The sequence below is a fragment of the Schistocerca gregaria genome, chromosome 4 (assembly GCF_023897955.1).
Source record: "Schistocerca gregaria isolate iqSchGreg1 chromosome 4, iqSchGreg1.2, whole genome shotgun sequence".
Classification (NCBI taxonomy): Eukaryota; Metazoa; Arthropoda; class Insecta; order Orthoptera; family Acrididae; genus Schistocerca; species Schistocerca gregaria.
This window is the reverse complement of record NC_064923.1, coordinates 92,334,685-92,360,113: the sequence shown is the minus strand read 5'-3', so window position 1 is coordinate 92,360,113 and position 25,429 is coordinate 92,334,685. Positions and strand designations below refer to the sequence as shown.

Sequence of the window (25,429 nt, the reverse complement as noted above, 5' to 3'; positions counted from 1 at the left end):
CTCCCTCCACGAGTCAGGGTACGTGCCAGATAACCATATCATATTGAAACAGTTCAGGAGAACTTCCTTGGATGGCAGCAACAGGTGCCGCAGCATGCTGTACCGGATTTGATCATGACCAGGCGCAGTATCATGAGCCACAGACAGCGCAGAATCCAGTTCCCACATTGTGAAGGGGCAGTTATAGGGTTCAGAATTTAGAGACCGGAAGTCCAAGTGACCCCTTTCGACGGCAGTGCGGTAGCGGCAGAAATCTGGATCACAGTTAATAGTGGCGGTAGATTCCGCAAAATGCATGGCCAGTGTCTGGGCAATGTCTCTCGGCGCCGTGAGGAGACATCCCTGATGCAGCAATGCCGTGACAGGTAGCTGGCTGAGTTTCCCGGAAATCCTCCTGATGGCTTCCCATACTTTCGTAGAACTAGTGGAGCGAGAGATGGAATTCAAGAACGATTGCCATGACCGTCGTTTGCTCTCTTTAATCACTCGCCGCGCTCTGGCCCTTGCCACCCGAAAGGCCGCAAGATTGTCAGCTGAGGGACGGCACTTGAAGCGGCGCAGTGCTGCACGGCGGGCGCGAATGGCTGAGTGGCACTCAGTGGTCCACCAAGGGACAGGACGCCTCTTGGGATGACCAAATGACCGTGGGATTGACAATTCAGCAGCATGTGAGATCACGGCTGCAACATGGTCTACCCATTCGTGGACGCTGGCACGGTGTTCCAAAACAGCCAGTTGGCTGAAAAGTGTCCAGTCAGCTCTGCAAAGGTGCTACCGGGGTGGCACTGGTAATGCCACAGCCTCATCCAGGAGGCGAATCCAGAGGGGGAAGTGGTCACTAGAATGGAGGTCAGCTGCAGCCTCCCACAGAGCAGAATCCGCGAGTGCTGGAGAGCAAAAGGAAAGGTCAATAGCCGATGACGATCCGGAAGCAGTACAGAAATGAGTGGGAGCACCAGAGTTGAGGAGGCACAGTTCTTCAGACATCATGACGCTTTCCAGAATGCGACCCCTGGGGCAAGTAGTCTGAGAGCCCCATAAGACATTATGAGCGTTGAAGTCCCCCAGAAGAAGAAATGGGCGAGGGAGTTGGCTAATAAGGTCCGTGAGAGCCTCAGAGTCTATCGCATCCGGAGGTGGTAAATAAACAGAACAGACTGTGAGCCTCCGACCCACAAGAATGTCAACTGCAACTGCTTGCAAGTCAATGACGAGAGGGAGCTCAGATGAGGGGTGCACGTCACGGACAAAAACCGCAACACCACCCTTTGCCCCGTCAGATCATCTTTTCGATATACGGTATAGCCGCGTAAAGAAGGAGAATCAGTGGCCCGAAAATGTGTCTCTTGGAGACATAAGCACAAGGGGCACTCTCGTATAAGGAGTTGTAATTCGGCCACATGCGTCCTGAAACCATTCAGGTTCCACTGTAATATGGGAGCCAGTGATCAGGGTGGCTGAACTTTCACCCTGCCTCTGTGCTTTGGAGGAGAGACCGTACTGGCCGGAGATTTATTCCTGGGGCGAGAAGATCGCCCCCGGTCGACATCAATGTCCATAAGATCCGATGACGACCCACGGGAGATGTCAGACAGTACGATGGCATCATCATCGGACCGACGCTGACTAGTCTCCTCAGGTGGCAGAACCTTCATCTTCTGAGGCTTTGTCTTGGGGGGCTTGGAATGCAGAGCCTTGTCAACAGTTGGAGGTTGACTCGCCTGGGCAGAAGGCGCCATATGGGGGGAGGCTGGAAGTACCTCAATGTCAGCAACCACGGCCTTGTCCGATGTAGCGGGGAGAGCCACAGATTGCAAAACAACCGCAGCAGTACAAGTGCACTGGCAAGCGCAGGTTTTAGTGCTAACACTAGCAACCTACGTTTGTGTAGCAACAGTGGCCAGTTGTACCGGTTTTTTGAGAGCGGAAGCGAAAGATGTTGAAAACACAGGAGGTTGCATGGCCTTAAAGAGCTTCTTGGCCTCACCATAGGGGATGCGCTTAGATGTTTTAATCTCCTGTACCTTCCGCTCTTCGAGATAGATGGGGCAGATCCGGCTCCAGACAGGGTGACTCCCAGAGCAATTCACGCACTTCACAGGCGATGAACAATCGGCTCCGTCATGGGCAGGCTGACCACATTTACCACACGTGGCTATCCCATTGCACCCCAACGTAGTATGCCCAAAGCGCTGACATTTAAAACAGCGCATTGGGTTGGGGAAATATGGCCGTACGGGCAAACGTAAGAACCCCGCTTTAACATGCTCCGGGAGTCTCGGGCAACTGAATGTGAGAATAAACGAGTCAGATTTGACGAGGTCCCCATTGACTCGTTTCATAATGTGCTGCACGTCAACAATTCCTTCGTCAGCCCACTCAGATTTTAGCACGGCTATGGGGATATCCACCAAGTCCCTACACGTCACAACACCCTTACTATAATTCAAAGTGGAGTGGAGCTCGGTCTCGACAGCCTACTCTCCTAGACAATTTGCTTTCCGAAGGGCAGCGACTTGACGGGAACTAGAAGTTTCAACTAACAGAGTCCCATTGCGCAGTCGCTTTACAGATTTCAGTATTCCTGCAATTCCCTCAAGACCCTTGTGGATGTAAAAGGGAGAAACCCTCTCAAAGCTACCCTCCTTCCTTTTAATAATCAAAAACACATTCTGATTATCAGCATGTGCTCCGTTACTACATTCTGTTAAATCTCTAGCAACACCAGGCGCTGGAGGACTCGCAGCGCGTAGCTGCTTTTTCGATGGGGTGTGGTTTCCTACCAGCGGCCCACCCAAGCCACTGGTAGGGGGATATGTTGAGGTCGAAGGGTCCATTGCGGTCCCACGAGCAGCTAGGGAACTAAAAGTCCGCTCAGACAGAGCCCCGCGTGCCTGAGTAAGCCTTATACAACTGGGGTGCAGCAGGTGCCCCAGAGGTTGCCCGCTTGCGACTGTTCCACCCCAACAGCCATGCATCTTCTAGGCGCGGAGCACACCGAAAGATTGAGGGGTTTTTATAGAGGTTGGCCTTCCTCGCAATCCAGGCGGTCAAGCCAAGATTACCATTCACCGCAGCACACAACATTTCACCGCCGTGCCGTACGGTGGTCGCTGAAGCATGTTCGGGGGTTACGGTGACAGGACATTGGCGGCGCAGACCAGTCCCCAGCTCAGGACCCCAGGGTCGCCAAGCCCGTACTCAGCAAGTGAATGCTGAGCCCCTGGGGGCGATGCTGCAGCGGCATGGTGGACCATATCAGTAATATGATCCACCCACACCAACAGTCGCACAGTGTTCGAATTGGGCCAACTGGCTATAAAGTGTCCAGTCAGCTCCACTGTGCACCCATTGTGGTGGTTTCTTTTCGAGGCCCATGCCATCTGGCAGGTGAATCCAGATTGGGAAACGATCACTGCCATGCAAGTCAGCGACCACTTCCCAGTGAGCACTGGCGGCAAGAGCTGGAGAGCAAAGCGAGAGATCAATGGCAGAGAACGACCCAGTCGCTGTGCAGAAATGAGTACTTTGTCCTCCATTGAGCAAGTAGGCACAGGATGACAGGAGAAGCCTCTCAATTGCTCTACCCCTGGGGCACGTAATTGCAGAGCCCCAAAGCACATTGTGGGCATTAAAATCACCACAAATAATGAATGGTTGGGGGAGCTGTGTAAGAAAGTCGGTCAGGGCCACTTCATCAAGTGCGTCATGTGGGGCAAGTAAAGTGAACAGACAGTCAATGGATGACGCACGTGCACGGACACAGCGACAGCCTGTAAAGTCGTCATAAGCGAGAGGCGAGGAGTGGTAGTCTGTCCAGACGAAAATACCTACACCTCCTCTAGCTCTATCTCCACGCAGGTCGTCCTTTTTGTGGAGTGTATAGCCTCGCAGCTCAGGGGAGTATGAGGGATGGAAATACGTCTCCTGGAGACAAGAGACACAGTGGTCTACCCTGAGAGAGTAGACGAAGTTCCTCCACATGTGTCCTGAACCCTTGCCAGTTCCACTGAAGTATGGGAGCCATCTATGTTGGGGGTAGCACCTTTATCCTGTCTCTCCGATGGGGCGGGGAGACCGCAGCAGGTGGAGGGGCAAGTGTGGGGCGAGCTGATTGCCCCACACATACGTCGTATTCCATCAACCCTGGGATAGAGTCAGATGAAGCCTCAAGTAAAACAACATCCGCATGGTCAGATGGTTCACCATGGGACTTGACCCAGTGTTGCTGCTGTACAGGAGCTTTCTGCAGTTTGGTGGGCTTTGGGGGAGCTGATGGAGTGGTAATGGGTGCACTGGTCTTTGGTACAGCCTCAGCTGTTTGAGGTGCCAGGGGCTGACCCAAGTTTGCCACTGTATCTTTGTCTGCCGTTCAAGTAGGGGCTACTGGCTCTGAAACACTGGCTGTGTTGCAAGTGCACTGACAGCTGCAGCTATTAGTGCCAACACTCACCACCTCAGTCTGCATTGAGGCATCGACTTTTGGAGTAGGCTTCTGAACCAGGGATGCAAAAGATGTAGCAAATGTGAGAGGTTGCATAGACTTTTAGATCTTCTTGGCCTCACCATAGGGGATACGCTTGGTTATTTTGATTTCCTGGACTATCATTCCTCTAAAAATATTCGGCAGTCCCTACTCCAAACAGGGTGGTTCCCAGAGCAATTAATACATATGGCTGGAGACGAGCAACCAACTCCTTCGTGAGCAGCCTTACCACAGTTGCCGCAAGTCGCTTCACCTTTACATCCAAGGTGGTATGCCCAAAATGCTGGCATTTAAAACAGCGCATTGGTGACGGGAAATAAGGGCGCACACCAAGGCGAAGGAAGACAGCTTTAATATGTTGAACATCAACGATACCTTCCGGGGCCCACCTCACGTTGCAGTTCGTCTTTGGGAATGTCGACTAGATCCCGGCATGTCACAACACCTTTGCTATAATTCAAGGTGCTGTGCAGTTCAGTGTCTATGGCATACTCCCCAAGGCATTTAGCAGCTTGCAGGTTAGTGGCTTGCTGGGAGATGGAAGTTTCCACGAGCAAGGTCCCATTACGCAAACGCTTCACTGATTTTAAGGAGTCACAGATGCCCTCCAGACCCTTTTGTATATAGAAGGGCGAAACCTTCTCAAGATTACTCTCCTTCCGTTTTACAATGAAAAACACATTCTGATTACCAGAATGCATTCTGTTACTAAAGACTTCACTTGTCAAAGATGTGCTGCAGTCAGGGGAACTGACTGCACGAGCCCTCTTCAGAGACTGGGTGTTAGAACCCTCCAGTGGCCCACCCTTTCCGCTGGGAGGAGGAAAAGAGGATTTTGAAGGATCCATCTCGGTCCCACAAGCAGCTAGGGAACTAGAAGTCCACCCAGACAGAGTCCCGCGTGCCTAGGTAAGCCTTATACAACTGGGGTGCGGCAAGTGCCTCAGAGGTTGCCCGCTTGCGACTGTTCCACCCCAACAGCCATGCATCTTATAGGCACGCAGCACACTGTAAGATTGAGGGTTTTTTATAGAGGTTTACCTTCCTCGAAATCCAGGCGGTCAAGCCAAGATTACCATTCCCCGCAGCACACAACATTCCACCGCCACACCATATGGTGGTCGCTGAAGCATGTCCGGGGGTTACGGTGACAGGAGACTGGCGGCGCTGACCAGTCCCCAGCTCAGGACTCCGGGGTCGCCAAGCCCGTACTCAGCAAATGAATGCAGAGCCCCTGGGGGCGGGGGGTGGGGAGGTGTGCTTCTCCTGAAATAGGTGGTGCCGGAGCAACAGGGAGGGAAGTGCCCCCAACCATCAAGGGGGTCAGTGTAATCTTATGGCTCAGAGCTAACTGGAATTGGTGCAACGGATGGGGCTGGAAACAATAGTAGAAGTGGCGTAAGATGTCATGCATACGGAATGGAGCCTTACAAATTTCCTTTTAAACTCAGAGTAGGTCAATTGGTCCAGGGTCTTTTATTCCATGATTTTCCTCTCTTTCTGTAAAATCCTGCATTCTGGTGAGCAAGTTGAATGATGCTCTACGCAGCTGACAGATTGGAGGCAGGGCACATGGAGTATTGGGATGCCAAGGACATCCACAATTTCAACAGGTGACACTGGAAGTACAGCGGGAAGGACTTCCAGCACTTAAAGCACCAAATCATGGGAGGGATATATGGCATGACATCACATTGGTATACCATCACCTTGACCTTCTCAGGTAATGTGTCACCCTCAAAGGCCAGGATGAAGGCACCAGTGACTACCTGATTATCCTTTGAACCCCTATGTACGTGCCGGACGAAATGAACACCTCGCCGCTCTAAATTGGTGCTCAGCTCATCGTCAGACTGCAAAAGAAGGTCCCTGTGGAATATAATATCCTGGACCATATTTAAGTCCTTATGGGGGCGTGATAGTAACAGAAACATCCCCAACTTGTCACAAGCAAGTAATTTCCGTGACTGGGCAGAGGATGCTGTTTTTATCATGACTGACCCTGACCACATTTTGGACAATCCCTCCAGCCCCACAAACTTGTCCCGTATATGCTCTACAAAAAACTGAGGCTTAATTGACACAAAGGATTCCACATCAGCTCTCGTACAAACTAAGTACCAGGGCAAATAAGATTCGCTACCATTGTTAATCTGAAGTTCCCCCCATGGTGTGGCCAGGGAGGGAAATGATTTGGGGATATTACTTCCGTGCATTAAATTGAGCCCTTGAATGCTTTGACTGCTGGTGGTTGAGATGATGTACTACACTTCATGGCGTGTCATCCTCCCTGATGCCAGTCACTCTGACCAGGGGCCCCTCCCACAGGCACCACCCAGCCACAGCGAAGACCACCTGGCAGGATGGTCATTGCCGGGAGTCCCGATGCCCCAGAGTGAGTGGCATCTACTCCTTGGCATATGTGGGGAGTTAACAGTGCAGGCTTCAGCAGAGTCAGGGAGCTACAATCAACACAGCTGGATATGAGGTGCAAAAGAAGTCCATGGTCATCGTCGGCACAGAAAAAGATACTGCACAGTAGATGGAAAAAACACACCCAGGAAGGTGTCTTCATCCAAGAGATGGAGAATGAGCAGAACTGCAAAGCCACGATAATAAAGGATGTGAAAGGTCTCAATGCAGGATGGAGACAATGCACCATGTAAGGCGCCCTTCCCCAATTAACTCGCTCTTCGAGAATGCCATCACATAAAGACCGAAACGTGTGCGACTCCTTACTACAGGCCTATTCTAATCCTTGGGCCCAAATGGGGGGGGGGGGCATTAATTTTATTAAACTGGCTTTTATTAGCAAAGAAGAAATTGAAGAAAATAAATCATCACAAGAAAAGAGGTTTAAACATGGATATACTCGTGCAGGAACTTCAGATAATCTCCATGTTTTGCTAACTGATTGAACATCAATTCAGGTGGGCAGAGTCTGAAATGATTCATCCTCTTTTTTCTGGGCAAAATTAGTGTGACAGTGAAGTGAGTATCTTTACACAAGACCTCAAGCCAGAACAATACAATAAATTTCTTTATCTCCTTTCTCACACAAAGCCTTAACTTCAGCATATTTCAACCAAAAATGTGAGTAGAGAGCTACATAAAATCTACTACTTATCTGGCATAATCAGTTATTTTAAAAATAACAGAAGATATATTGTTTAAACCATACAAAGTAATGGCAGTACTAACACTGCTGTGTGGAAATGGTGTACTAAATGATACATCAAAAGGATAGAAAGTGCAGAAATAATTCTTATTTGTGTGTCCACAGCTGGTGTATTTTTTTTTAAAGTCTGTCTTCTCCTGCATAGGCTGTTTCTTTGATTTTGAAATGAAGTCTATTTCAATATTCAACAACTAATTCCTTTCACCTAGAATGTTACAATCAAGCTACAGGGTGATAATTATTGAACTGTGTGAAATAAAATTCTTAACTTATTAACGGTTTTCGTTAGGATGTTCAAACTGCAAGATTGGCCATGGGGGCATGATGGGAATTAGTATGCACCGTATGGTTTGGTTTACATACGAAGTCCACTTTCATTTGAATAGGCTTGTCAATAAGCAAAATTGGCACATTTGGGAGACACAGATTCTGTATTTCGCAATCAAGAAGTCTGCTCATCCTTGCCTGGTGACTGTGCGATGTTTAATCACAGAATAATCAGTGCGATCTCCCTTGATGGCACAGTGGCTATCGAATGGTATGTGAAGCTTTTTGAAGACAATTTCATTCCCATTATCCCACCTGAGCTTGATTTCAACAACATGTGCTTCACGCAAGATGGAGCTCGGCTCCATCAAAGCAGGAGAATGTTCGGTATTCTGGAGGAGCACTTTGGGGACACATTCTGGCTCTGGGGTACCCAGAGGCCATTGGCATGCGCCTCAAATGGCCACCATTTTCTCCGGACCTGAACACATGCAACTTCTTTTTGTGGGTCTACATTAAAGAAAAGGTGTACACAAATAACCCCAAAACCATTGCTGAACTGAGTCATTCATGTCATCGACAGCAATGATGTTCCGACACTTCAACAGATCATGCAGAATTTCGCGATTTGTTTTCACCACATTATCATCAATGATGGCAGGCCCATCAAACATGTCAGCGACATTTAGATGTTGAATAAAATGAAGGCAGGCCATACTAAGAAATTTAAGTTTTTATTCATACAGTTCAATAATTGTTACCCTTTACATTTTTATGGTAGTTTGAGAAGGTCTCAGGACAGAATATAAAGAAATGACTTACATCAGAGAAACTTTTTTACATTTCAATGTAGTCACCCTGTATATTAACATACTTGGTCCAGCAATGTTCCACTGCCTAGAGGCCATCACAGAAATTAGATTCCCACAGGCCTTCAAAGTACCTGTCAATTCTGGCTGTCAGTTATTTCATTTTAAAAGAATCTCTATCCAGCAAAGAAAATTTTGAGCTTGTTGGGGAAAAAGACTGAAGTCTTAAGGAGCCAAATGAGGTGAATACAACACATATGGCAACAATTCATATCTTCCTTCATGTATTTTTCCCAAGGTATATATAATATAATCATACATAATATGTTGAATATGTTAGCAAAGCTATTGAACTGAAAGCTCACACAGTGTCATCAGCATCTTACAATCTAAATATGATGCACATCGACCAACCAATTAGGCATGCTACCATATTTTTCGTTTCCGTGCGGTCCAGACATCAAAAAACGCAAAATTTAGGAAAATGCAGAGTTGAAGAAAATGTTAAACCTTCAAAATACAAGGAAAAACATGTAATTGGCATATGATTTGAAATCACAATCTCCTCCAATACCTTGCATGGAATCTAAGTGAAGGAAATTAAATACACAACAATGTTTTTACAATAATTTGTTGTAATGAATTTCATAAGTTATTAAAGACTGAGATGTGATATAACAAGTAAAAACTCACTAAAAAATTGAAATCCGTATCTGCCTACATGGTAATCTAGCTATTTACCTCACTCAAAAAGCAAAAACTAATTAACATGTTGAATTAAAGCAAGAACATCATAGCAGCTAAGTGGGTAAAACAAAAGCAAATGATTAACGACAAACTTTGTCACTATTGCTGTTACTGTTTAATGCTATTCTTACAAGCTGCACTCCGCAAGTTCACCACCATTAAAGTATTACTTTAGGCTTGATGAGAGAAAAACAGTTTACTTCCCCCATTGACGTTACAAGCTTATTAGAAGTCAAGCTCAGTGTACTTCTGTACACTGAGTAAAGTTTGAAAGAAAGCTCAGGTGCTACAGTTTCACTTCATGCCCTCTACACTGCTGCCCATCTTTACTGCTTACAGTGTGTGGTGCAAAGTATATATGTGAGTGGTGTATGTAGTAGTTGCAACTTTAATGTGTCAGATTTAAACAATCAAGTCTTTAAAATATGCTCTTGCAAAACCCTTGTTCTATTCCCCCGTGACACCTCTTTCACAGCACATCATCTGCACGAAAAGCATATCCTCAGCACTTCAAAACACACTTTAACCCCAACATGCACTCCTGTCATTGAAGGGTCTTGCTCCCTCTCCACACATCCAGTAGATGAACTCATTTTACATGTGTCAGTGTTGCAGTGGCTGTGCTGGCTACTGGGTGACTTAACATATTGCAGTCAAAGTTCACTAATCGGAAACATGAGACGTTTGCTCAATTATGATCAAGCATATTCTTCAAGACTGACAGACTGAATTTAAAAGGTTGACGATTGATATAGTTGCTGAATACAGTACATTGGAAATACATGTAAAAATATGACAATGACTTAGAAGTGGAAGAAAAGGTGGTGGGTGCACCCCTATATCATGTACTGGATCCGCTTGGAACACTTCACGTCAACTGTCTTGTTTTCCCATTACTGCTGCTACCTAGCAGTAGTTTTATCATAATTGTGTGGTGATGCTAAAATCTTCCCTCACATCTCCCCTTTGCTCAATGGCCTAAAATATTTCCTCAACTTTGACATCACCTGTGTTGCAAACGATCTGTCTTTTGTGCAACTTGCGGCTCGTTCAGTCACATCAAATGTCAATAGGAAGAATACGTAATGAAGTGAAGCGAAAAGAGTAAGAACTTTGAATCGAAGGAAACCTTACTAGGAAGAAAGGCAAAAATCCGAAATTTTTCGGATTTATCTTATGGTTTTTTCACAGATGCCAAAAATTTATTGTGTAGAATTGTGAAAAATGTAAAATCTGAGAACATAAAATTGAAGTTCCACTGTATTATTTTTGCGACATGTTGCCTGGAATATATAACAACCATCATTATAGTGGCGACTTCTGCCACCGAACGTAACAGCAACATCAAATGTAACAGGAAGAGGTAAAAGGCACCGTATTAAGACTCGTCCGAACTTTCCAAGTGTTTTATTGTTTCCAACTACAGTGGCCCCGTTCCTCTCGATCTGCGTCACTAGCTCTCGCAATGCTGAGGACAACACTTCGCTGTCTGCGAAACGGCTTGGCGTGGAATGGCTGCCTCAGCGAACCATGCATGCACTGCTGTGTGTCGGCCTTTTGCTGTAGCGGAGTTGCAGAGTCATCAGGATGCCAGCAGTTGACTCAGCAGTCTGTGACCCTGCCGACTCAGTGTCACTTGGTTTGAGCCAGCTGTGTGCTTCCCGCCAGTGTGGCTAAGATCGCAGCGACAACAGCAAGCGCCCGCGATTCCGGAGTCTGAATCTGCGGCCCTAGCCTCGGGATGCCTCCGGCATGTGTTGGAAGCCAGGACGACTGCCCGCTGTAGAGAGCCGTGGAGTGGCCTGCCGCTGGCTGGCTACAGACCCTGCGTCGGCCTCAGAAGGTCGAACCAGCGACCCGTCGTAGACTGTAACGCTGGCGCCCCATCTGCTGCTGCATGTAGCTGGTGGTGACACACCCTGCCGTCCAGGAGAGCTGCCACACTTGAAAGAATCTTGTTAGAAACCCACACCTGTTTAGATGCGGCTGTGTACCTCTGTTTTGCCATACACGCTGCTTCGTATCATGTACTCTTAACATGCTATGTTGGCCAGTAGGCCCCTTCTGCCTGTGATTTGACATGTGCCAAACCGCTATGTATACTCTTTCAGCAATTTGACGGCCCTATGGCCTCTATTCTACTTCGCAACTGTTGGTATGCGTAGCTCGCTGCAATCTAGCCTGCACCTGGCTGTAACTTGTGCTCAGAATATTGCACAAAGCTAACTTTCCCTATCATAAACGGGGGTGCCGCTACACTATGAATAACTTTTAATGTTATGTAGCCTGATAAATCCAAAAGACTAAATTAGCTTACTGCTAAATAATGAAATAAAATGTGTTCCAAAATAAAAGAATAGTCCAGGTAGAAAAAAGATTCATTTACCTAAGTGCAGATACAGTTTGGAGGACAGTAATTCAACACAAATTACTTGATAGGAAGAGAAAAAATATTTAATCACAGGGTTATATGCCTGGAAGGAAAAGTAATTCTTTGACTTTTCCCAGATTTCCCACTTAAAAACACTTCTTCCTGGGTGAAAACACACATTTTCCCAGGTGAAAACACACCTTCATGTTAAGTGACCGCATACTTTCCCTCTGAACTGTAAAAGTTAAAGATCCTTTGAATGGTAGAGGTTTTATTCACTGGCGCAGAAACATCCCGGCGCTTCAGGAAATGAAATACAGGCAAATAAATAATGTGTTTCAGAAAGATCTTTGATGTGCAGCAACGTGTATGCTGCATATTTTAGTCAAAGTATAAATACAAACTGCATCAAACACAGCATGTTAATTTCTGAAGCACTGAAATCGAGATTATGATGCCTTTATATCAGCCAATCACAGCTCACATCACATTATCTCACTAAGAAATCACAGCAGATATTCAGAGCATAGGACACATGATGTAGTCAGCCAATAATTCACTTAATTAGTGTGAACTCTTAGTTAATGTTCAAAATTAAGTATAGTACAGCTACAAGAAAAACTAAGCTTTCATTTGTAATATTGGTCTTTTTTGCATGTGTTATGCTTTAAGATATATCAAACACAAATGTGCCAGAAACGTTTATTCAAAGTTTAACACTTTAAGGACGAAAACATAGAAAAATTTCGAAGCTGCAAGACCAGACATTTGTCATCATTTGAGAGTCACACGTTCTGATTTAAGAAATTCATATAGCGTAAAGGGAAATTTACACTGAAATTAATGCTTCTCAAACCACCATTCGCAATACTTTCCCAGAACCTGTTAGAAATAGGTTAGTTTGAGCAAATGCCCGAGAGCACCAGAAGACACACAACTGCACATGCACAGGTATGACAATGTAGGAAGCATCTAGATCTACATCTACACCTATCCTCTGCAAACCACCATGGGGTGTATGGCAGGGGGTACGTCCACTTGTACCAGTTATTAGGGTTTCTTCCTGTTCCGTTCACATATGGAGTGCAGGAAGAATGATTGACTGAATGAATGAATGCCTCAATATATGTAGTAATTATTCTAATCTTATCCTCACAACCCCCATGTGAGAGATACATTGGGGGTTGTAGTACATCCCTACAGTAATCAGACAGTTCTTGAAACTTCGTTAAAAGACTCTCGAGATAGTTTGTATATATGATCACGAGTTTGCCAGTTCAGTTCCTTCAGTATCTCTATGACTCTCCCACGGTTCAAACAAACCTGTGACCATTTGTGCTGCACATGTCTGTATATGTTCAGTATACCCTGTTAGTCCCGTCTGGTATGGATCCCACACAGACTTCAGCAGTATTCTAGAACTGGTCACAAGAGTGATTTGTAAGCAACCTCCTTTGTAGACTGACTGGACTTCCCCAATATTCTACCTGTAAACCAAAGTCTACCACCAGCTCTACCCCCAACTGAACCTACATGATCATTCCATTTCATATCCCTACAATGCGTTACACCCAGGTATTTGTATGGCTTTGCCGATTCCAACAGTGACTCACTGATATTATAGTCATAGAACATTACTTTTTCTCTTTTTTCATTTTGTGAAATGCAAAATTTTATGTTTCTGAACATTTAGAGCAAGTTGCCAATCTCTGCACCAAGTTGAAATCGTATCTGAATTTGACTGAATATTTATGCAGCTTCTCTTAGACCATACTTCATTATAGATAACTGCACCATCTGCAAAAAGCCTGATTTTACTGTTAATATTGTCTGGAAAGTCATTAATATACAACATTAACAGCAAAGGTCTCAACACACTTTGCTGGGGCACACTCAATGTTACTCCTACATCTGATGATGACTTCTACATCCATGTTGTGTCCTTCCTACCAAAAAGTTCTCAATACAGTCACAAATATCACCTGATACTCCACAGATTGTACTTTTGACAAAAAGCGTATGTGTGTTACTGAGTCAAATGCTTTTTGTAAATCAAGAAATACTGCATCTTAACATCTTGCCTCGAACCAAAGCTTTCTGTATGTCGTGTGAGAAAAATATGAATTGGGTTAACAGCCTTGACATACGATCTGAATTTATTTGGAAATTGTGAAATGTCATTTGACAATATTCTGCTGTGGTACTCACTGAAGGTACAACACATTATTCTCTTGACAGCCAAATGTATTTTATTCAGCATGGTTTTACCTATGGCCCTATGTTTGTTTAACAACTATTATGCAGTAATCTGTTTCTTTGGAAGTTTCTTTACAGTGACTGTTGACCACAGAGGTTTCTCTCCTTATGAACTGTTCTACTGGGCACACATCTATCCAGTGCATGGTCAACTATTCTTTTAAACTGGGCCATAGTTCCTCCACTGCTCCTGCTCTGTGGTGAAAGTTTTAAGTTGCTCATTGAGATATGACACAAATGTTTTTATCTAATTTCCTGAACATATAAATATCTTTCTGGTTGTTTTAGTTGTCCTTTGCACTTTAGTAATTATTGTAGCCACAACTGAGTCATGGTCACTGATACCAGTCTCAATGTGGACACCCTCAAAGAGGTCAGGTCTATTTGTTGTTATTAGATCCAATTTATTACCACCATGACTTCACTTCCTAACTACCTGTTCGAGCTATTTTTCCAAATATACATTAAAAAAAAAAAAAAAAAAAAAAAAAAAAAAAAAAAAAAAAAAAAAAAACCAGTTAAATTTTCTCGTAACTTCTCATTGCTATCAATTTCTAGTTTCAACCAGCTTTCTGTACCTACAATTATGTGAGCCTTGCTGCTCTTGAGGAGCACTTCAAACTCTGGGACTTTTTTGAAAGTGTTTCAGCAATTTACCATTAGGATTTTAATATTCTCACCTGGGGAGGCATTTCTTTTGATCTTACACTGATACTTGTGTGTTTCCCACAGCTATCATCTGGATTGAATGGAGACTCAATTTAAATAAACCTTGTGTCCACCACACACAGTCAGCTGCATAAGTAGGAACATCTGATGGATAGTGCACACCTGACCTATTTATGGGGACCCCACAGCTCTCAACCCTATGACGCAAGTCCAGGATGTCAAAGCCTAACTTGTCACAGAACGTTTGAAGTCTCTGGTTCAGGACTTCCAATCAGAACCAAAGGGCCATGATCCATTCTGGAGACAACACTGCAAACTGTGAACTTCCTTTAAACTCCACACACAAGGCTGGTCTTCTCAACTTTCTCTGGCATTCACAGAAATGATACAAGATTGATTGATTGATTGATTGATTGAGAGGGGTTATGAAACCAAATGGCAAGGCTATCAGTTCTGGGATTCCGCAAAGTGAGTCACATAAGAAAGAGGGTCTATTAAATGTGGATGGATCCAGTCACAGGGGTCAAGTTATAAAATAATGAACATTGAACATGCACAGTAAAGGCAAGGTGAGACCAAATCCAAAAACTGGAAAAAAAGGGGGCAGTCATGGGGTCACAGACCGAGAAGACAGTAAAAACAAGTCCTAACCACAATCAACTTGTCCTTGCTTCAAGACTAAAGGAGAACTTTATGTCAGGAAATAATAACCACTTTCACAGACGAAACCAAGGACCAGTTCAACCATCCATGGATCGTCTGCTAACATTAAATTTAAGAATCAGGAAGACAAAACACAAAGGGCCGAAAGAAGGGGACATTCAACCAATATGTGAGATATTGTCAGTCTGGTGCCACAATCACATTGTGGGGGTGAGTCTATACATAGGAGGAAACAATTGGTGAGCCAGATATGACCAATGTGTAAATCGTATAAAGCAATGGACTAATACTGAGACGAATGGAAGGAAGAGTGCCAAACTGCAGTACACTCCTTGATTGTGCAGCGTTTATTACTATGAGCAGTAGCACTCCAGGTGGCACTGCACTTTTGGGCAGAAAGATTTAACATACATCCACATATCCGCCATTGGAATCATGAAAGGAAATGGGGCTAAGTATCTGCTTCTCTAGCCAAACCGTCAGTTCATTCCCTGGGATGCCCTCATGACTTGGAACCCAGAAAAAGACGATTACAGGCGGCATGCTCATCGGTCAATAGCCTGCAGACTGCTCATGGAGTCTGAACAAATTAAAATACTGTGGAGGGAGGCTGGTTGGTTGGTTTAAAAGAGGAGGGAATGGACCGGCTGGTTGGTTGGTTTAAAAGAGGAGGGAATGGACCAAACTACAATGTCATCGGTTCCTTGTTCCTAATAAAACAATGCCAGAAGTGTGAGAATAAAACGGACGAGACATAACACAAAAAGGAATGGAAGGAAGGAAAAACCACAAGAACGAAGGAAAGGCAACGAACCCGAAAAGGAACAAAAGAGGACAAGAAAACAACAGAGATGCTAGAAACGGAAGAGAGTAAAACAAGAAAGCAGATTACAGTGGCTGGCCGAGCACGAGAATAAAAAGGAGAAGCCAGACACTCTGAAAAACATTAAAACTTGCACCCTAATAGCACTAGGGTGGAGGACACAGAGGGACAAATGACATGCACTAAAACCTACATAGAAGTATAAAACCCACTCTCACAGATAAAACTAGAACTGCTGGTGAGGCATCGTCGCCCAACATCGAAGGTAGGGAGCTGGGAAAGTTAAAAATCCACCCAAGAGCGACTAAAAGTGGGCAGTCCAGCAAGAGGTGGGCAACTGTCATTTGGAAGCCACAGCAACCCAGCAGTGGGTCCTCACGACGGAGTAGGTGAACATGCTTTAGCCATGTACGGCCAATGTGGAGCCAGCACAGGACCACTGATTCCTTGCGAGAGGACCGCATGGAAGACTTGCGAACATTCATCATCTCCTTAATGATACGCAGCTTGTTGTGCTTACTGTTATGCCATTTCGTCTCCCAAAGCCTGAAAAACCTACGGCTTAAGACAGAACGCAGGTCAGATTCAGAGATAACCATCTCCAGAAGCGGTTTCCGCGTCGCCTGTTTGGCAAATCTGTCAGTACGTCCATTGCCCGGGATTCTGATGTGTCCAGGGGCCCAGACAAACACCACTGATCAACGGGACCGTTCCAGTGTATAAATGGGCTTCTCGATGGATGCAACTAGACAATGGTGAGGATAGCAGTGGTTGATAGCTTGTAGGCTGCTCACCGAGTCAGTACACAGCAGAAATGCGCCAGGGCATGAGCGGATGTGCTCAAGACCACAAGATACGGCTGCCAACTCTGCAATAAAAACACTGCAGCCATCTGGCAAGGAGTGCTTTTCAATATGTCCTCCATGAACATATGCAAAGCCTACATGACCATCAGCCATTGAGCCGTCAGTGTAAACCACTCCAGAGCCCCAGAACACAACAAGAATCGAGAGGAAGTGACAGCAAAGAGCCGCAGGGTGAACAAATTACTTAGGGCCACATGAAAGGTCCAGACAAATCTGGCCAAGGCATACACCATGGAGGCATACGTGATCGGACTGCAAGTAGAGGTGGTAAAGGGAAGGGCTCCAGTTGAGAGAGAAGGGACCAAACACAAATCATTAGCCCCGACCTAGGCCGCCGATGCGGGAGTTAGACTACTGCGGGCAGGAAAACGAGACTGTAATTCAGGTGCTCAGGACAACTACGAATGTGTGTAACTTAACTGGCGAGCAATTGTGCATGCCTGATCTGCAATGGAGGGACTCAAGCCTCCACCAGTACGCTGGTCACCGGACTCGTCCTAAAAGCTCCTGTCGTTACTTGAACCCTACAGTGCACAGGGTTGAGTAAATGCAACACTGAGGGTGCTGCCGAACCATAACCCACACTCCCGTAGCCAACTCGGAATCGGACAAGGGCTCTGTAGAGACGTAGCAACGTAGAGCGATCAGCACCCCAGCTGGTGTTGCTCAGGCAATGGAGGGAATTGAGGTGCTGCCAGTACTTCTACTTAAGCTGTTGAAGTTGAGGTAGTGAAGTCAATAGAGTGTTGAAAACCAATCCTAAGAATTGATAGGTACAGTTCTGGGTCCGGATGAACAGTATGACACCAACAGAAGTGCATGACACACGACTCTGCAGCTGAAGAAGTCTTAGGCTAGAGCCCATGACTGTGTCTTGTGGGTGGCTCCCTGTAGGTGACGCTACACAATAACACGACTTGAGGAGCAGAACGAAATGCAGAAGCCATCTGCATACAGAGAAGGTGAGACGGAGAGCCTGACAGCTGCTACTAGACCGTTGATGGCCACTAAAAATAGAGAGAGACTCAATACAGAGCCCCGGAGACCCCACTCATACAGTCTGGCAAGAATATGATGTCACCAGGTCACGTCGTATGTTTGACGTAAGTCAAAAAAGATGGCGACCAGGGGTTGCTGTATGGAAAAGGCTGTTCAGATGGCACACTCGAGGTACAGATTATTGTCAGTAGTAGAGCAACCCTAGCGGAAGCCGCCCTAACATGGAACCAGTAGGCCACATGACTCCAGGACCCAACCCAACCATCGACATACCATACACTCTACGGCATTGCGCTCGGATTCATATGTATCTGATACAATTTGCCAACGTAGGATGGCGGCAAAAGGTGCGTAAAGCACGTCGACAAGCACGGATAGCGCCTCTACAAGCCTCATTCCACCAGGGGACAGAAACGTGACGTGAAGAAGAGGTAGTACGAGGAATGGAATGTTCGGCAGCATTGATAACAGCTGTGAGGTATTCAACCTGACTGTCACAACTGAGAAAATCGTGGTCCGGAAGGGTCGCCAGGGAGGAGTAAAGTCCCCAGTCAGCTTTCGGTATGTTCCAGCTCGAAGGACGTGGGGATGTGGTGTGGCGCAGGAGACGAACGACACGGGGGAAATGGTCACTCGAATAGGTGTCAGAAAGGACATACCACTCTAACAAAAGTGGTAGAACAGATCGAGAGGTCCAAGTGGGAGTAGGTATGAGTAGAGTCCGAGAGGAAAGTCGGGGCGCCAGTATTGAGGCAGACAAGATTAAGATGGTTGAAGACATCCGCCAAGAGGGAGCCTCTCTGACAGGATGCAGGAGAGCCCCAAAGGGGATGATGGGCATTGAAATCGCCAAACAATAAAAACGGCAGAGGAAGCTGAACAATCAGGTGCATCATGTCAGCCCGACTAACTGCGGATGACGAAGTGTAGACAGTACAAACAGAAAAAGTAAAGGCAGAAAGAGTAATACGGACAGCTATTGCTTGGAGTGGGGTGGTCAATGAGATGGGATGGTAATAGACATCGTCCCGAACGAGCAACATGACCCCACCATGAGCTGGAATACCGTCCACAGGGGTGAGGTCAGACCACTCCGAGGCATAGTGGGTAAAAGCAATACGGTCAGTTGGGCACAACTTGGTTTCCTGGAGACCAAGGACGAGCGGACAGTGCAGGCGGAGGAGCAGTTTTAATTCCTCCCGATTAGATCGAATACCTCTAATGTTCCAATGTAACAAAGCCATCGCTAGTCAGAAAAATGGGGGAACGAAACGGTGAAGAGCTGGTCACCTCAACGGCCGCGGAGGGCCAGGTTTCGAGGGAACAACACTACAACCGGCGGGAGGTGGATCCTGTTCCATCGAGTCGTCGCCAGCTGCGGCCGCATTCCTGGGTTGCATAGAAGGGGCAGCATCATTCGCCGACGACAGGCCAGCTGAGGGCCTGGCAGCAGAGGGCCTGGCAGCAGAGCATCCCGGCGAAACTGAGGACAGCCGGCAGCAGCGTGTCACGGATGGAGCATCAGACGAAACGCGCCGGGGTGGAGAGGGGGATAAAGACTACTTCTTGGAGGCCTTCTTGGACGTCCGATGAGGCACGGGGATGGTGGGCTGGAACCGAAGAAGGTCCTCACGCGAGGGGTCCGTTTTGGAACGCCGGACCTCGGAAGCCGGGGTCCGGGACGTTTCCCCGATGGACTCCTTTTTTTAAATTTATTTACTGACGCAGAGGTTTTGGCGCCAGTATTTATCTTCGTGCCAACAAAGCATGCCTGTGTAGCGCTACATATATTTGATGGCAGAAGTTAGTTGTGGCGGCACCTACCAACATTTGTCAGAACTTCCGCTTGCTTTGCACTCTATTCTAATCCACAGGCGGTTTTTTGGATTACAAAAGGCGGAAAAAAAAGTGCGGCTTATATTCGAGTAAATACGGTAGAGGTCGAACTGAGACAGTGAAGTTTCGACATCTCTACATCAGCCAGTAAGCACAGTGCCACCAAACAAGGGGTTCTGGGTGTTAAAATCTCCCAAAAGAAAGAAAGGTTTAGGGACTTGATCAATCAGTGCACTTAATACAGTCAGGTGTACTGCACCATCTGGAGAACGATATACATAGCACACAGTTATTTCCTGCGTCTTCCTTTTCTGACAGCCACAGCTTCAGGAGGGGTTTGAAGGGGCACAGTTTCACTACGACCGAGTTTAGAACAAACGCAAACTCCACCTGACACACTATTACAGTCATTACGGTTCCTGTAATATCCCTTATAGTCGCAAGGGCAGGGGTCCGCATTGCCGGGAACCAAGTTTCCTAGAGGGCAATGAAGACATCAGGTCAGGTTTAACAGTCGCTGTAGTTCAGGCAGGCAGTGGAAAAAACCACTGCAATTCTACTGGAGGATGACATCGTGAGACTGGGAAGGCATGGAACATTCAATGAGGTAGTTTATGACTCAGAGTCACCTGCTGCCACCAACTTATTACCTTAGTCTATATCCACTGTGTGTGAGGGGTCTGGCGAGATCTAGGTCCTCAGCAGACACCAGAATCTCCAAGTCCTCAGCAGATGCCAAAATCTCCACCCCATCCTCAGATATACAGCTTGTCAGTAGTGGTGGTGGTGGTGCCACCGCAATTTCCTTGGTCTTAGGGGTTTTCTTTTTTTGATTTCTCTTGCTGCTTCTTGGGTTTCCTTGGCTCAGTCTGGGACTGAGGATGAGGATGAGTGTGAAGCACTACAACCAGCTGCTTTTGGGTTCTTCCGCCACTGGCGGGTGACATTTTTCACACAAACAGAAACCTAGAAAGGGAGAGAGACCCAAGGAAAGCCAAAGACGACTTACACTACTCCGGCTTCCCTGATGGTTTCATGGTTGGGGGGGGGGGGGGGGGGGGGGGAGTGTTGTACACAAAGTAGGTGGTTCTGGAGCAAAAGGGAGGGAAATGCCCCCACCATCAAGGGGGCAGATGTAGTCTTCCAGCTCTGAGGTGACTGGTATTGTCGGGGTTGATGGTGCCAGAAAAGCTGTAGCGGCGGCGCATAAGACTGTCATACACACAGGATGCAATCCAGCCTGATAGGTAGCATGTGTTTCATAGTTTCCTGTTCGTAATGTCACTACTATATCTAAGACTGGATTGTGTTTGTTTGACAGGGCAATCACAGTTGGCAATGCATGCATCTTTTTCTATTACAATTTACTCCTGAGCTCTAATCAAGAGCTTTTTGACTTCACATTGAAGTACTGACTAAGAAACAATCCCACTGTGCAGAAACCAACCAGAGTCAAGCAGTAACTGCAAAATTTTATCTAACATGAAGTCTAAAGGGCCTCAATTAAAATCCAGAAATCAATTTTAATCGAAAACAACGACACTCAACAGCTAGTGAGTTCTTTGTCCACTGGTATACATACCATTACTATTTTCTGTTTTGTCTCAGCTAATTTTGGACTTACGTTTTCTAGTGATAAGGTATGGCAATAAATTATCAGATAGACGTTTATCTTTTTCACCACTATGGAGAGTCACATTCATCACTGTCTCAGCAGTGCATAACTTACTACTAGTAAATACCTACTGCCTGACAAATGAGAACAATACAATTTGTTGAATTAGGACTGAAAGGTGATTTCCAAGAGACTTACCTTCGTTCCTCTTGTAGTCTTTTCTGTGCTTTTATCCTGCCCCAACATTTTCTTGTAGAGGCTTTTCTCTTGCTTTGTGTCACGTTTAATTACATCCAAAAGGCGCTGCACTTCTTGCTTTATCACCTTTGATTCAGGTTCCAATTGACTTGCATTTCGCAAGACTGATAATGCAGCTGTTGTATCTCCTTTTGCAGCTAGGATCTGAAATGTAAATGATTGGACATTACATTCAATCTTTCATATCTTTGTTCCTCATCAGAATATAATCAAACAAGGAAGAATAAGTTGGACCGGACATGTACAGAGAATGCCAGAAACTAAGCATCACGAAATCATAAGAAAGCTCTAAGGGAGAAGACCACGTAGATCCACTAAAGGGGGCTTGAAGAAATGGAAAACGATTTCAAAGCAATGAGAGTCATGACTTGGATAAGGAAATTGATGGACAGAAGAAAGAGGGCAGGTAACAAAAGAGGCCAAGTTTCTACAAGGACTAGCACCGACCAGTAAGTAAGTTGTTCATATTCACAACTGCGAATGTATTTCATGGAATACTGTTCAAATTGAAAATGTTACCCAGCCAAATTGCAGCAATATTTTCAAATGCTTTGAGCAGGCACATAATAGTACAATTGGCCTATACCTTTCTGTGGTTTTTCACATTTTATAAAAATAAAAGGCATACATACATATTCTTATAATATTTTCTATTTCTGTTGCTTTTATTGGAGAGGGAAAAGTATTTCATTGTAAAAATTGTTGTGGAAACAGTGTGCACACAGTGCATACTGAAACATTAAAGATTCTGTGTCATTTCTGAGAAGAATTTATTCAATTCACTGTATCTCACTTTTTCCAATCACATAATGAAATCCGGAAAGATTCTATCAGTGATACATTGTAGCAAGAGGAGTGTAAATGTACTGCCAAAACTGGAGCAGACTGGCCAACCCTGATTCAAAGTCAATTATTCACAAAGGAATTACAGACATTGGCTGCAAATTGGCACCAATTTAAATTAATGGGGAAGTGCAAAATTTGTGCCAGACACCAGGATTCAAACCCTGGTCTCCTGATCACAAGGCAGACACTTTGACCACTGCGCTATCCGAACTCTGGACATTGCTAGTGCATAGACCACCCTAGCAAGCCTCCTGTCACACCCAAATTCTCAACTTATCCACACACTACTAATGTTGTCTAATAAGCAGGAGACGTGGGTTCAAACCTCAGTGCAGCACAAATTTTTAATTTGCCCACTGATTTGAATCAATGCTCACCAGCAGCCAATATCTGTAATTCCTTTGTATCTCAATTCGTAGTGGCTGCTGGATCAAAAATGCGCGTGTTCTTTCAGACATGTTCAAAAATACAGACTCCTCATATCAAAATCATTTGCACTTAAGCTGAAACTGATTTACGATTTAATTCATCTTTATCTATAATGTTGGAAGCTCAAGAAATTAAAATTTGTGCCACAGCTGCAACTTGAACCCGGGTCGTCTTGCTTACTACGTAATAGTGACGATGTAAGGGGGGAATAAACGGTAGATATGAACTGAAGTTTGTGTTGGGGAGGGCATTCAACTTGAGTAGTTTGTGCACTAATGTTGACCAAATAGCTGTGGTGGTGTAGCGGTCAGCTTTTCTGACTAGTAAGTAAAAAGACTAGGGTTCGAGTCCCGGCTGCGTCACAAATTTTAATCCCATTCTTCAGCTTCCAACATTATTGTAGAAATCTTTCATGGAATTGCTCCGTTACTTGGCATATCAAATACCAGAGGAGTTTTGTCCATAGTCACTATATGGCTTCTTTCCACATTGGTTTTCTTTCAATATTTAATAATACAGCGATGGAAAGATAATTTCTCTCTTCATACAGGAAGTAAGGGGAAACTACAGCCAATGTTCTCTGAGGGCATTCTGCTTTACTGTATGGTTAAATGATGATGGCATCCTCTTGGGTGAAATATTCCAGAGGTAAATTAGTCCCCCTATTCCGATCTCCGGGCAAGGACTACTCTGGAGGACGTCATTATACGGAGAAAGAATTGGAATGTGAGATTCCTTAATCAGGTAGGTAGGTTCAAAACTGAAAAAGGGAAATGGATAGATTAAACTTGGATACTGCGGGAATTAGTGAAGTTCGGTGGCAGGAGGAACAAGACTTCTGGTCAGGTGAATACAGAATTATAAATACAAAATCAAATAGGTAAAATACAGGAGTAGGTTTAATAAAGAAACAAAAAAATAGGAGTAGGAGTAAGCTGCTACGAACAGCACAGTGAACGCATTATTGTAGCCAAGATAGACACGAAGCCCACACCTACCTCAGTAGTAGAAGTTTACATGCTTACTAGCTCTGCAGATGAAGAGACTGAAGAAATATATGATGAGATAAAAGAAATTATTCAGATTTAATAGTCATTGGGGAATGGAATTCGATAGTAGGAAAAGGAAGAGCAGGAAAAGGAAGAGTAGGAAAAGTAGTAGGCTAATTTGGAATGAAGGGTAAGGAATGAAAGAGGAAGCCACCTGGTAGAATTTTGCACAGAGCATAAATTACTCATAGTTAACATTTAAGAACCATGGTTGGTTGGTTGTTGGTTGGATTAAAAGATGGGGAAAGCGACCAAACTGAGGTCATCAGTCCCTCGTTTCGCAAAAAACAATGCCACAAATGTGAGAATAAAATAAATGAGGCTGACAACTCAAAACAGAATGAAAGAAAAAAATCACAAGAACAGTGAAGGTAAACAAACATGTAAATGGACAATAGGGGACAAGAAAACCACTGAAATGAAAGAAATGGGATGAAGAGATTAAAACAATCCAGATTACCATTGCTGGCTGACCATGAGAATAAAAAAGGAGCAGCCAGCTACTCTGCAACGCATTAAAACCTCCACCCTAAAAGCACTGACGGACAAAGGACATGCGCTAAAACTCAAGTCAAATGATAAAACCCACCCTCACAAAGAAAACTTAAAACTAAATCAGCCAGTGAGGTGTTGTCAGATAAAATCAGCAGCAACGAGTCCGGTAACCCAAGATCTCGTCACTGGCCAGGCAAAGTGGAAAGGGCACCAGAGTATGGGCCACTGTCAACCAGGTAACGCACCGACACTAAGGCAGGTCTTCACGGCGCAGGAGGTAACTGTGGGTCACCCAAGCACTGTCAATGTGGATCTGGCAGAGGACAATCGATTCCCTGCGAGAGGCCCACACGAAAGACTTCCACACATTTGTAGTCTCCTTAAAGACACACAGTTTGTTGTCTGTACTGTTATGCCAAGAGCACCAGGATTAACTGAGTCCTTAAGGTCATGCAAAAGGTCCAGATAAATTTGCGGCCTAGGTGTACACCATGGAGGTGTATGCAGACAGACATGGATGGAAGGTGGTAAAGGGAAGAACTCGCAGTTCAGATGGAAGGGATCACACGCAAACTGCAATAGTTATCCCTGACCTGGGCCACTGATGTGTGAAATGAACTGCCATGGGTGGAAAAGGGAGACAATGATTCGGATGCGCAGGAGAACTACGAATGTGTTCTACGTAACTGGCGAGCAGTTGTGCACGTCTGATCTGCAATGGAGGGACTCCAGCCTCCACCAGGACACTGGTCACCGGACTCATTCTA

The 25,429-nt window shown here is 45.3% G+C and overlaps 1 protein-coding gene across 1 annotated transcript in view; it reads right to left on the bottom strand.

Moving 5' to 3' along the window:
* Window positions 1–25,429, bottom strand: part of LOC126365746 (peptidyl-prolyl cis-trans isomerase FKBP8-like) — a 76,526-nt gene that overhangs the window by 14,635 nt on the left and 36,462 nt on the right. The window contains exon 7 of the mRNA XM_050008207.1: window positions 21,784–21,987. Within this exon, the coding sequence (XP_049864164.1) occupies window positions 21,784–21,987 (204 nt within the window). The remainder of the gene's footprint in view (window positions 1–21,783; window positions 21,988–25,429) is intronic.